Genomic DNA, 14,218 nt, shown 5'->3' with positions numbered 1-14,218 from the left:
ACAGAAAACAAATAAATGTCAAAGTTATTTATAGGTACAAAAGAGTAGATAATAAAACCCAGAAACGTCATCTTTACTTATCTGAGAACTGCTGTCTAAACCATTTCCATGTATTTTAACATTGCGGAGCTCTACAAAGAGCAAAAGGGCAGAAATAAAGCGTGGAGGGTCACATAGCTGGCATTCAGCAGGCCCTCTTGCCTCCCAGAAAAACTACATACCTGTCAACAGTTATCAACAAATGATTCATTTTTCTTTAACGTGAAAATTTTAATTAACAAAGCTGGATGCAACAGTGTCATTACATAAGAAACCAATCCATAACATTTCATTCCACATGCCCTACAGGGGAAACTGAAAAACAGCCCAGCTACAGTTTTAATGTCTTAAGATACCTCCATAACACACCTTGAAATCACTTACAAAGTTAAATGTGGCAGAGTCAGAAAGAGAAATACTATGTTTTCTCTCATTTGTGGATCTAATATTTTATACAGACATAAAATATCATTTATATATACATATGATAAGAAGACAGAAGCAATAATGGAGACTGGAAGTAGACTAGCAAGAAGGGGTAAAAGAGAAAAGGAATGCAGGAGCAAATTCAACCAAGGAACGTGATGCTCTGCAGTGAACATGTCTTTAGAAAAAACAGCACTATGTACAATGAGTAAAGTTCAATAAAATGTTAAATAATAAAAATAATAACTAGCTATCATAGCCTCATATTATAAAGTCATATCCCCCAAAAGCCATGTTACCTCCTTCCAAAGACCCTGGCAGAAAAATTGACATGACTTTTATTATAGTTAACTGATGAAGAGAGAATCATGGAGATGGGGCTTGTACCTGTACATAATGTAACAGAGCTGGTTCAAGACAGTGGCGTCCAGGCTTAGGAGTGCAGAATGGAAGACCACAGGAGGAAACAACACCACCAGTGGAAGGTCATAATTTATATATATGTCACACACCTTTCGGAAACAATGTTAACATTAATATATAGTAGATTACTGTCCATTAATCAATAAAGTTTACTCAAAGAGTCATCGATATAAGATCAACAAGCACCAACTTTAACACGAAATTATTTCTAAAACCATTATTAAAATACTTCATTTAGGTAGCCCAAGTGGTGCACACCTTTAATCACAGCACTCAGGAAGCAGAGGTAGGTAGTTCTCTGAGTTTAAGGTCAGCCAAAGCTATACAGTGAGATCCTGTCTTTAAAAAATTATTTTTATTATGGGACTAGGAAGATGGCTCATTGGTTAAGAGCACTGTCTGGTCTTCCAGAAGACCCAGCACCCACATGGTGGCTTCCAACCATTCCAGTTCTAGGGGATCTGATACATTCTTCTTGCCTCTGTGGCAGGAAGTATTCATATAATGTACAAATGTTACTGCAGGTAAAATACCCTTACAAATAAAATAAAAATAAATCATTAAAATTCATCTTAGTACTGGAAAAATATGTTAGAATAAAGAAGCATTTCTTTCTCCCAAAGTTTCTCTAATATTTATTTGCCATAATCAGTTAACTGGAAATAAAGGAACACATTCTTCTAAGCAAATATGTAATAAAGGCTTGAGATATGTCAGTAGGCAGAATGTTTGCCTAGCACAAACAAGGCCCTGGTTTCAATCCACAGCACCATATAAACTAGGAGTGGTAATGGAAGCCTTTAACTCTGGTATACTAGGTGAGAGGATCAGATGTTCCTGTGTGCTGGCTAGTTTTACATCAACATGATATAAGCTAGAGTCATTTAAAAATAGGGAGCCTCAAATGAGAAAAGAGTCCCACTAAACTGGCCACTCTGTGAGGAATGTTTCTGATCAATGTGGGAGGCCCCAGCTCCCTATGGGTGGTGACATGGTGGTCTTGGATGCTATAAAAAAGCAGGCTGGGCAAGCTAGTAAGCACTGATCCTCCATGGCCTTTGCTTCCGTTCCTACCTTGAGTATCCTGCCCTACATTCCCTTCATGATGGACTATAACTAAGACATGTAAACTGAAATAAACCCTTGCTCCTCAAGTAGTTTTTAATTTTGGTATTTTATTATAGCAATACAAACCCTAAGACACTGGGCTTCACATCAAATTTGTGGCCATTCTAGGCTACATGAGACCTACCTCAAAAAGAGAAAAACCAACTAGGTATTAGTGAATACAAATTCTTTAAAAAACTGGGGAAAAAAGGACTATAATGGGGACTTTGTGGTGGTGATAGTTTAGTCCATGTTAAATCCTATAAAACAATAAAGGAATAAAATTTTAAAATTACTAGGTACCAGAAAAAAAAAATGAAAGTCAGGAGTCAAAAATCAAAGTTCAAAGTCAGGAGTAAAAATCTGAAGAAGCAAAATAACATTTTCTTTTATTATGCCAGGGGACAGAAATAACATAGATGAGCAAAATATGATGCTAGAGACACACTTTTACCCAGGACCTTGTTTATAAGGTCAATATATATTAAAGTGGCATCTGAACTAAAACCAATCAAATTTCCTTCTAAACCTGTTATATCAAAGTCAGTTGTTTGGATGAAACAACACTTGCTCTATTAAAGTCAGTTACTCAGGTAAAAATAAACCATTAATTTCAAAATACAGTTATTTTAAGTACTTAGTAAGATTATAACATACCTTAAGGATTATATATGAAATCTAAATCATAGGCTAATAAGTTGAGTAGCAGTCATAAATATAAGATTTGTATATTACCTTCTCAAAGAAGTCCAAAATAAAGTGCAACAATAATGTACTGTTGTTCTCCAAGCGCATTGCAACCATGGACAGCCAGCCTATGTACTCAATCAACTGAGACACAGAATTCATCGATCCGCCCAAAGTTGTCTCCCTGCAATAAGAAATCATAATATTTAGATATAAACCAGTATGAGTGCTCAGTTTCCAAGTAAAAGTCACACGATGTAAAGCAATAGATGGATAGGGAATTCAAAAACCGTAATTTCTTCAATGTACAATTAACTGTTTTTTTAAAAAAAATAAGAGCACAGTATTACCACCATAGTATTACTCTAGATGGTGGTAGCTGTCTTCCTCTTCTTCTTCCCTCTCCTCTTCCTCCTCTTCCTCTTCTTTGAGATATGGCCTCACTACTCCTAGAACTTACTACTACAATGTAGAACTCAACAGATTGTCTGCTTCTGCTTCCCAAGAGCTGGGATTAAAGGTATGCACCAACAAGGCCCAGTACTCTTGTCTTCAAAGGAACCATTAAGAGCAACTCAATTTTAGCAGTTGGTAGGCAACTTCAAGAGTTCAAATGCTGAAAGTTTGAAAGCCACTAGAGATACATAAATGATATATGTTGGACCGGAGAGAGAGATGGCTAATAGGGTAAAGCATTTGTCATGTAAGCTTGACAACATGAATTCAATCCCCAGAACCCATGGACAGTGAAAGAGAGAGTCAATCACACAGCACTGTCTTCTGACCCTCCCACAAACCATAGCACCATGTGTATATGTACAAGTAACATGTATAAACACACTGCCAGACTAATAATAAGCATTACGAAATTTTAGAAACTGTTAATTTTGGTTATTGTAATGGTACCATTTTAACATCTGAGGTGGTATCTATATTTCCTAGGAATTATTCCTACAAATAATCCAAGGAGAAAAATAAAAAGTAAAGAGCAATTTGGGGCTAGAGAGATGGTTCAGCAGTTGAGAGAATCTTCCACAGATTCTAAATTCGATTCCAGTGGGTGGCTCACAGTCATCAGTAAATGTTAGTGCCAAGGAATCCAACACCTTTGGCCTCCAAGGGCACCTGCACTCACCTGTACACATCACACATATACACTTATTTTTAAAAAAGCCACTAAGTCAATAACTACTATAACTGGATGATGGATATATAAGTATAGTGGTTAATCTTATTTCTTAACTTGATACGATCCAGAATCAGTCATGTCTGTGAGAGATCAGTGAAACCAGGTTAACTGAGGTGTAGGAAGACTCACCCTAAATGTAGATGGTACTATTCCATGGGTTAGGGTCCTGACCACAAACATGACTTGTTCTCTGTTTCCTGAATGTCAACAAAATGTAAACAGCTGCCTCATGGTCCTGAAACCATCACAGTCTCAACTGTGAGCCAAAATAAACTTTTCCTGCCTTCCTTCTTTGCTTTTTGCCAGGTATGTTTGTTGTAGCAACAAAAAAGTAATATACTAGGGGTTGGTAACATTGTAGTGTGTGTGTGTGTGTGTGTGTGTGTGTGTGTGTGTGTGTGTGTGTGTTTCTATCTTTGGAATTATTTTTATTATCTATTTATAGTTTAAAAGTATTTTTGTATTCCATCGAAATTTAATACAATGTATTTTGATCATATTCACCCCAACTTTTCCCTTTAATTCCTATCTCCTTTGCCCCATCAAATTTATGTCATTTTTTTCTAATTTAATAAGCCATCAATCCAAATTTTTGCTATCCATGCATTTTTGAGGGTTACTCACTGAAGCATGGTTAGCCTACCTTAAGGAAACTGAGTGTATCCCAGAAACTATAAAGTATCTTTAGCTACTCAGGGGTGGAGTCTTCTAGACTGCTAGCATGTTGACCTGCTTGCTCTTGTGCAGGTCTTATGTACTGCATGAGAGCAGGGGGTCCTGTGATGTCAGAAGACATTGTTTCATTCCAGCCTACCTGAAGTGGAAACTTAATTGTTCTTTGGAAAGGTGGATGTTGTTTTGCTGGGGCAAACACATGAAGGAACGTTTTGTTAAAGTGGACACAGGTGAAAGACTAAGGCACGAAGGAACATTTCACTGAAATAGACATAGGAGGAAGGATGTTTTGCTAAAACAAACACATGAAAGGACATGTGATAAAAGATTCTTTACTAACAACACACATATATTGGTCTGCCTTTGCATAGCTGAGCTACATTTGTTGAGACTCCACAGACAGAAACACACCAAAATCCTTGTGGTGTGCTGCGGTCTTGCCACTTCCATGGACATGGGCTGATTGGCAGTGCGATGTCAACTGAAACAGAAGCACAGTACTAAGACAAGACATGTACTAAGGCAAGACTCAAGCTGAGACAAGACTCGCGGAGGACACGTTTAGAGAGTATAAATAGGACTCAATGGACACTGACGAAGGCTGAGCTACGCTTACTTATAGAGTTATACAAGGTTTGTCTCAGATCTTCGCCGATCTTTACTTCCCTGAGAGAGACACAGCAGAAAACTTTTCCTGATGTACCTCAGGGTCTGGTCCCTCCTGCTGACTCATGCCAAAGCTGAGGCCTGGCTGTCTCTGCTAGGTAGTACCGCCACTGCTGATTCATGTTTACTATCTCGACTCTACCAAACTGGACTGATGGTGTATCTGTTAAGTGTTTGGGAGTGGACTGAGCTGCCTCTGATAGTAACCTATAAACTGAACTGCCAATTTCCAGACAACACAGATGGGAGTTGTTCCCAAGGACCTTTCTAAGCAGGACCACTTCCCCCATATCCTTTCTTTCCCACTACCTCTGAAGGTTGGTGGGCTAAAAGGGAGTTTAAAGCATTTAAAAACCATCATTAAAAATAAGGGTTAAAAATTAAAGTTACACAGACCTCTAGCTTTTAGAATCTGTCTATCCCTCTTCAGTGATGGTCCCTCTTATCTCTACTTTTGATTATGCTTACATTTTCTATATGTGATTTTTAAAGCACTAATGATAATGTGGCTGGCAGAATATAAGCGAATCCAAACAGGCAGAAAGAATCAAATAACCTCATTATGTAATTCCTTAAAAGCTTACATTTAATGAATATTCAAATTCATTTTTAACTCCAAAGCCCTGATAAATTAATGTGTGTAACCAAAATACACCTCAGAAACAAAAGTCACCATTAAAACTGAGTCAACATATAAAACTGCATTATATTAATTAAATTAAAGTAAATAAAAGTCAAAGCTGCAGTATAAATTCAATATTCCTTTTTTGCAATATTACCTAGTGCCAAGTAACTCAAAAGGGTTGCTTTCTGATTTATCTAAATAGTAACTTGGAAAATTAACTTTTCTTTCAGGATTATGGGAATGAAATATGAATAGTAACTAAAACATTTCCAGAAAAGTTCTAAGTATTTACATAAAATAATTAAGTCTCATGCCATATTAGATCCCATATGCAAGAACATCTGTAGAACATTTCTGTGGACGGCCACAGGATTAACTCACAAAGGACTGTCTGTCATGGGTTGCACAGGGTCATCCGTAGAGAGCCTCAATAGCCAATTCTGCAGTAATTCTTTCAGACTTTGAAGAATACTACACTGAAGAAAGAAAACAAAACAAAATAAAATCATTCAAAGCAAATAGTAGTTAGACCTAACAAAGACTAGAAATGGAAGTGAATGTGAGGATGGCGGTGCCCCAGTTAGCCTAGGAACAGAGTTTTCTCTAAATCACACTCCTGTATAACATCCTTTATGTCATCAAATAAACCATCTTTCTTGGCCATGCACCATGGCATAAATCTATAATGGCCACTGGGGGCAGAGGGAGGGACATAAGGGGTGGAAACAGAGTAGTACATAGCAAGTTTGATGCCAGCCTGAGCCGCATAACACCTATCTCAGAAACAAAAATCAACCCTACTGTCCTCTCAGCGATCATCAGTGCTACCAGTAAGAGTTTTCCACCCTTTTTCTTTGTGGTCTCTAAGTATGAACTATTTCCTTTTTTGTTGGTTATCACAATTAATCTTCTGTAACTCTGGAATACAAACATTTCTAATCTCCGAGTTCTCAGACATTTTACCTTGCCTTCCCAGGGCCTCATTCCCAGTTCCTTAACTCTCTTCGCTGATTCTCATTTTGGGCCTGAAAATTAAAATCTGTTCTCTATTCTTGACTCATTTCTGTTTCCTTTCCTCCTTCCGTACTCCCTCCTTCCTCCACTGTCAGACAGAAATAGATATATGAGCAAATGAATGGGTACATGCATAGTAGGTTGAATCATAAATAATTACTATCAACTACCCTGGCACACAAATACCAACTGCCTACAGTTAATCCAAATGTCCACAGCTAAGCAACTCTTTAAACTGCTGGAAAGAGTGACATTTTTAGAAAAAATTCAACTAGAAAATTAGGAAAGAATTGCAGATTTTTTTTCAAAGTATGAGTCTGAAAATGTAATAGCTGGTATAACTGGTATTTTCATTAGAATAACAGTACTCATATAGTAGTTACAAGTTATATAATTAGTAAATTCAAGTTAATAGTTATTATGATAGGCAGTAAAGTGATATGCAATGAATTATGAGAAATACTAACCAGAACAACCTATTTTTCCTGTAAATGTAGCCAACAGTGCATCATGTAAGAGGAAAATTGAAGAAGTATTCTATCATCACTGCTTTCAAAGAAAAATGGGTATTCAATAGGAAAGTGGTTCAGGGAGTTTTGTTGGCTTTGGGCACTATTGCACTCCTATGATTGTGAAAAGTATTTAGAACATCATGGCTCACATCACTCATACTAGTGCCTGGAAAACTAAGGCAAGAAGACAGATGCAGGTTAAAGGTTATCCTGAGTTCCAGGGAGACCTGGGCTACATAGGTAGACCCTGTTTCAACCTCACATCCTTAACTCCCAATAACTCAAGAAAGAAAGGGTAATTAGTATATTTATGAAATTACTAACATAAGCATTATGTTCAAAACTCTGACAATGCATTATGATAAAACTATCATTACATTCTAAGAGACTAGAACTCTGGCTGGATTTTACAGCCAGCGTTAATATTATACCTAGAGGTCACGTGAGACTGCTAGCTACTGTGTACCTGACTTGGTTGTTTAACCTTCCTTTATGAGAAGAATGTAACAATCGACCCTGCTTGCCTTTGATTTCTCATGGAATCATCTTTTAAACCCTAAGCTAGTGTATAACTGTAATCTTAAATTAAGTACTTTTCCCTGCCCCTGACCCAGAACAATGCATGCACATTATTTGTTTAAAGCAGCAAATATAGAGGTTGAAAACAACCTTCTAAAAATGAATATTCACCATAAATGCTGAACACAACACTTATGGATATCAGTGGATATAAACAATAATATTTCTAGTTCTGAGTCAATTAGGGTTAGTCGGAACCAGTGGCTGAATACCTTGTAAAACTCTGCTAAAAGTTTCAGGAAAGTATCAGATTCCTGCTCGTAGTGAAATGACTCCAGGAGGAAGAAGGGCTGTTATTTTTTAATGTGATACTGACGCAATGTTGGTGATGAGGATTTAATAACAAAGCATTTAATCCAGGCACAAAAGCATAAACACAAAATTCTACATAGAGTGAGTATTTTCCAGTGGGTTTGCTCATTGTTAATATGCACTTGGCACGTTTCTCATGATGCCATTTGCTGCTTACTAGTGTAAAACGTGGGGCCAATCTTTCATACCAGAAAGTTATATGCACTTTAACTTTAAATTCCATAATGCAGAAGAGTTACAAAGTCAACGCAGTGCCTAGGTGTGGTGAGACATAGCTGTACTAGCAATACTGGGAAAGCAAGGGCCAAGACTGCTGCTATTCTAGCCTTGTCTAGGGAACAAATTCCAGGCAAGTCTAAGCTAAAATAACTAGCAAACCCTTGTATTGAAAGGGAGGAAGAGGAGGAAAAGAAAGATGAAGAAGAGGAAAGGAAGGAAAAAATGGAGGGAAGGAAAGAAGGGTAGGTAAAATTTTATGCCACAACATACACATTGTGGTGTATGTACAGAAATCCCCTCCACACATACACACACCCCCAACCACATATATATCCACAAACGGACACCAAAATATGCACACATGCATACACACATACACCCACATGCATACACACATACACCCACACATATACACAAACACACCCACACACATACACCCACATGCATACACACATACACCCACATATGTATACAAACACACACATACACCCACAGACATATACACACATACACACACTCACATGCGCACACACACACATAAGCACACAATGCATATATACATACACCCACATACATACACACATGCATACTCACACACATAAACATACACACAAATGTTACAAAATTACAAAAGTGAAGAAACTGAAAATCACCGCCAGAATTCCAGTTTGGAATTATATAACATCAGTTAACAGAAGTATGTTTTTTCCTGAGTATGAGTCATATAGGTTTTATTTAGTATTTTACCTTGAAATAAATAGTTGATGTAAAGAAGAGAGGTGCTAGATGATCAAAAAGTGGCTTCGCCTCTAGAAAATAGAAAATAAAAGTATTCAAAAATATTTAATTTTCTTGTATTACATTGAATCAATTAAATTCAAGTTTGGTGGTTTCAATAAAAATGTCCCCCATAAGCTGATGTTTGAATGATTGGTCCCCAAATGGTGGCACTATTCAAGTAGGTTTAGAAATCTTCGGCTTGCTGAAGAAAATGTCAGTGAAGGTGAGCTTCAAAGCCTAGAGCCATTCTAATCCGCTCTCAGCTTCATCCCTACGCCCTTACATTCCCGGCCCCACCTCCATGCCTTTTCCCTACTGCCATGGATTCTAACCCTCTGCAACTGAAAACTAAAATCAACTCTAAGTTGTCTCAGTCATGATGTTAAATCACAGCAAAAGACAAGTGAAAATTTTTCATGGTACATACCAGAGAAGCTACTGAATGGAATCCAGGGCAGAAGTTGAAGGAACTGTGACCGACAGGAGAAGCCATCCCAGAGAGGCAGGCTTTTATACAGGAATGCCTCACAGGAGTAAAATCCCTCCTGAAATACACAGTGACCATAAAACCTTGTGTCACAAAGTCTGTAACAACCATTTTATTTCGTGCTCTAGTTGTTTCAGATGCACGAGGGCATCTAAACAATGTCAGTACATCAGTTCAAGCTTCAAATGCAACTCAGAGATACCCAGGACAAAAAATGCACCTGCTGGGACATATGTCACACTCCAAAACGTTTGTAGTTATTATAAACATAAGTCACGGGCTGGAGCTGGAGCTCAGTCAGGGTGCTTGCCTAATATGCAGAACCACCTAAACAGGACGTGGTCATGCACACCTGTAATCCCAGTGTTCAAGGTGTGGAGGGAGGCTCATCTGATCAGGTGTTCAAAGTAATAATTGGCTACGTACTAACTTTAAGGCCAGCCTGAGCTAATGAGGCCCTGGTAAAGGATTACTTCATTAAAACACAAGTCACAGTCTGAGAAGCTGTGGTAGAATAAGGGCTCCATTGTATTTAAAATTTTAAACTTATTCCTTCTTCAAAATAATAGTACAAAAAGAAACATCAGTCCAACATGGCTCTCTAAATTTCAATTTGAGCAAATATTATTTTTTAAAAATGCCATGAATAAGGAAAATTAGTAAATAAAAGTAAAAACTGATGACACTGTACCAGGGTTTAGGGTATGATGCAGCTGGTAGACTGCTTGCTTAGTATGCACAAGGCCCTTGGTCTGATCCCCAATACTGCAAAATATCAAGTGTATGTCTGTGATACATAAGACCCTATCTCCACAAACAAAGAATGTCAGATACATAAAAAATACTACAATGAACATCCAAATGAATCTTAAAAATGATGGAATCACTAGAAACCAAATAAAATCTTACTTGTAAGAAGCACTGCACCCCGATGACCATATCTAGAAAGTTTATAAATTCCTTTTCTTGTTCACAATTACTCATATTATACCACACACATTCTAGAGAAGAAATCATAAATACAAGCATCTAGTTAGACAATAATAAAAATGATATGGAATATATGTATGACTACTCTGAAGTGACAAAGAAATGACAGACTGTAAAGGTTGTAAGATTCGAATATCCTGGCTAGCTGACATTGTAGATTTCAACAGGGATTTGGAAGTGATAGTAAGCAAACATGGTAACACTTACAATGAATATTAGCTTCATGTCACAGGAATCCAAGTGACTATAAATACATGGTTGAAAATACATAGCATGAGTTGAGTATAAGCTACAAGTAGTGGGAACTTACAAGTTAAAAATTGAACTAATTGTATCAAATCTCCTGTAAAGAAAAGACTCTAAATCAAAGGGACAATGATTACAAAGACATGAATAGTCAAAAATTGCTTAACCAAGAAATAAATACTTGTGATAGTCAGCAAAATTCCTAGAGAAAAATGGCAATAAAGTGGTCAGGCTTTACTAGGGTGCAGATGAGAGCCTCTCCACAGTAACTTCCTTTAGCTTGCTAATGAAAAAAACTGCTAGTAACCAATGCGCTGTTAGAGGCAGGACTTCATTTGGTACACATGACCATGTTGGTCACCAGAAAGAATCAAATCTGTTATAAAATAAAAAGGTGATATTCCATCTTGTAACTTGATTTTCTCACAGTTGGCTTAACATTAATCTAATCATTTTTGCCAGTTCCTAGGAATACAAAGAAGAACTCTGAGGTTAAGGCCAGTCATCTGATAAATTTTGATGCTCAGGTAGCAGTGTTTGCTGAACGCCACTCTTTCTTTATTGTCTTAAAATGATAACGCCATAAGTATTCATGTTTAGGATGTATGATTATTAGAAAAGTGATTATAGCACTTATATAAATACATAAAATATAAAATTCTAGAATTTGTAATTTAGAATAAGAAATCTGTTTACTATCTTCTTTGGCTCTAATTTATCTAATGCTATAGAGCATCAATTCTTACCTTCTTGTAATGCTTGACTCAACCAATAAGAAAGCCTCAGTAAGATTGACTCATCTTTGACACAATTAATATAGTGAAGTAGCAGAGAGTTGTTTAGCACTGAGCTCATCTGAGAAGGTAGCTGTAAAGATAGAAAAAGTCACCAGTTAGTATAGAAAATGTACATTACAGCAAGTAGTAATGTACATTTAGTAATGTACCCTAGCAGTGTGCGGCTGAGTTCAATTCCAAGTACCAAACAAAAGAGGCTCTCCAGATGAAACAGAAAATTCAAATTAGCACCTGCTCCAGTCACATACCTCTAAGCAATGGATGTTCTCTAAAAGCTGAGAAAAACATTGAAGCTTTTCTAGTGGAAATGATCTATCCCTGCTGAGATAATCAAAAAGACTCATCTCTTCTCCACATTTTTTGTTAGCAGAATTTAGCGCTGGTATAACTGAGTGAGAATTCCACTTCTAAAGTAGAAAAGATAATATAGTAATTTATCAATGGACCAAAATGACAATCTAAAAAAGAAAAAGCAAGTTAAGTATGGTGGCACACTTTTAATCCCAACATTCAGGAAGTAGAAGCCAAGCCTCGTCAACATAGCAAGCTTCAGGCCATCCAGATTCAATTTTAGAAATATACAATCTCAAAAATAAATAGATAAAAAGTATATAAATCTATAAAATCATTTAAGATGTTTCACTTAATGGGAGCCTGGATTCGGTTCTCATAGAATACAAGATCATCAGAATCTATTAAATGTCTGTGATCACCACCATCTGAATAGTTGCCATTTTTAAAGTCACAAGTCCTTTGGTACTTTAGATTACTTACTCTTTTTAGAGAAGGGCCCGTAGTTGGACCTAATGAAAGCTTTGGTGGTTCTGGAAAAGCTCTTTGGTTCCTTAGCTTCACAGCAAGGAGAGCTGAAGTCCACAGATTTTTTGAATTACTAAAAAAGATCTATAAATTTAGGTAAAGTAAAGAGGATTAGGTACTCATGAATCAAAGCAATTGAGTCCAAAATTATTAACTGAATACATATTAATTATGAAGTATTTACAGTCTTATAAATCCACTTAATATTTTAGTCTAAATATTTAAATTAACTTCATGAAAAACAATGCATTTTGCCATGGTTGTGGTGCAAACTTGTATTCCCAGCATTTGGGAAGCCAAGGAAAAATGATGAGTTAGAGGCCAGCCTGGGCTACCACAACACATCCCTTTCCCAAACAAAACAAGATAAACAAAAATGTATTCACTCTCTGTAGGACTGCTCCCTTGGTAACCCCTTACCTTCTTCCTTACAGGCAAAGACACAGAAATCAATGTAGGAGCAAAGAACTTATACAGTGACAGCAAAGCCTGGAGATATGGCTGCATTCCCTGAAATAAAGCAAGAAATTTTCATTTTTCAACTCAGTGGCCAAATGCAAACTAAGCACTACTATTAAACACATGGTAAGAAACAAAGTCTAAACCGTTAGACTAATTTTACAATGTGACAAAACTATAAAAAAAAGTGGAAAGTATGGAAATGAGTAGTCATCCAGGCATGGTGGTGAAGACCTCCCAACAATCAGGAAGCAGGAGAAACAAGTGGAAACTCTGGGAGCTCAGAACCAGCCTGGTCTACATAGACAGTGCCAGACCAGGTAGGGCTAAATAGAGCAAACTGTCTGTGCTGGCTAGTTTTCACATCAGCAAGACACACAGAGAATCATTTGGAAGAAACAATCTTTATTGAGAGATGCCTCAATAGGATTGTCCTGTAGGCCAATGTGGAGGGCATTTGCTTGCTTGATGATTGATATTCATGGCCTAGTCCATTGTGAGTGGGACCATCCCTGGGTAGATCCCTTAGTACAAGAGAAAGTAGGCTGTGCAAGCACGAGGAACAAAGCAGCAAGCAAGGATCCTCTATGGCTTCTGCATCAGCTCCGGTTTTCCCTGTCTACACATTGTAAAAAGAAATAAGCCCTTTCCTCCCAAGTGTGCTTTTAGTAACAGCATAAACCCTAGCTAAGATACTGTATCAGAAAGAATGAACAGAAGAAGAAAGGAAAGAAAGGAGGAAATGAGTAACCAGGTAATTTATATCAACAATCTTAAAACCAACTTCTCCACTGGATAATCTTCTCATTGGTTTTTCCTTATTCACTTCTTCCATGTATCTTCTCAATTCTACTACCTGCATTTTAGTCTTACAACTCAGACTTGCTCACACAGTATGGCTTATTCAGAATGTCAACCTACTTCAACTTCCATGTTTATTAATCTTTAGAGCTGAAAAATAGCTAGAACCACCTGATAGTCTTGTAAAGGACCCAGGTTCTATTCCCAGCACCCATACGGCAGCTCACGATGGCTGTAGCGCTACTTCCATGAGTTCTGTCACCCTCTTCTGACCTACACAGGTACTGTACACATACATACACACAGGTAAAATACCCATACATCCAAAACAAAGTTTTTAAAAATAGTAACAAGGGTGTGGTGGCA

General features: G+C 37.2%; 2 protein-coding genes across 2 annotated transcripts in view; one reads left to right on the top strand and one right to left on the bottom strand.

Moving 5' to 3' along the window:
- Positions 1-14,218, top strand: part of NOX1 (NADPH oxidase 1) — a gene marked incomplete at both ends in the record, with an annotated part of 376,148 nt that overhangs the window by 110,878 nt on the left and 251,052 nt on the right. The gene's annotated exons all lie outside the window — the stretch shown is intronic.
- Positions 1-14,218, bottom strand: part of CENPI (centromere protein I) — a gene marked incomplete at its 5' end in the record, with an annotated part of 51,647 nt that overhangs the window by 15,934 nt on the left and 21,495 nt on the right. The window contains 10 exons of the mRNA XM_080909839.1: positions 853-977; positions 2,731-2,866; positions 6,219-6,313; positions 9,221-9,282; positions 9,681-9,798; positions 10,650-10,741; positions 11,723-11,843; positions 12,022-12,180; positions 12,548-12,676; positions 13,013-13,102. Of these exons, the coding sequence (XP_080765965.1) occupies positions 853-977; positions 2,731-2,866; positions 6,219-6,313; positions 9,221-9,282; positions 9,681-9,798; positions 10,650-10,741; positions 11,723-11,843; positions 12,022-12,180; positions 12,548-12,676; positions 13,013-13,102 (1,127 nt within the window). The remainder of the gene's footprint in view (positions 1-852; positions 978-2,730; positions 2,867-6,218; positions 6,314-9,220; positions 9,283-9,680; positions 9,799-10,649; positions 10,742-11,722; positions 11,844-12,021; positions 12,181-12,547; positions 12,677-13,012; positions 13,103-14,218) is intronic.

The sequence above is a fragment of the Micromys minutus genome (genome assembly GCF_963924665.1).
Source record: "Micromys minutus genome assembly, chromosome: X".
NCBI lineage: Eukaryota > Metazoa > Chordata > Mammalia > Rodentia > Muridae > Micromys > Micromys minutus.
The sequence above is the reverse complement of the archived record's forward strand: the minus strand, read 5'-3'. Positions and strand labels throughout refer to the sequence as shown.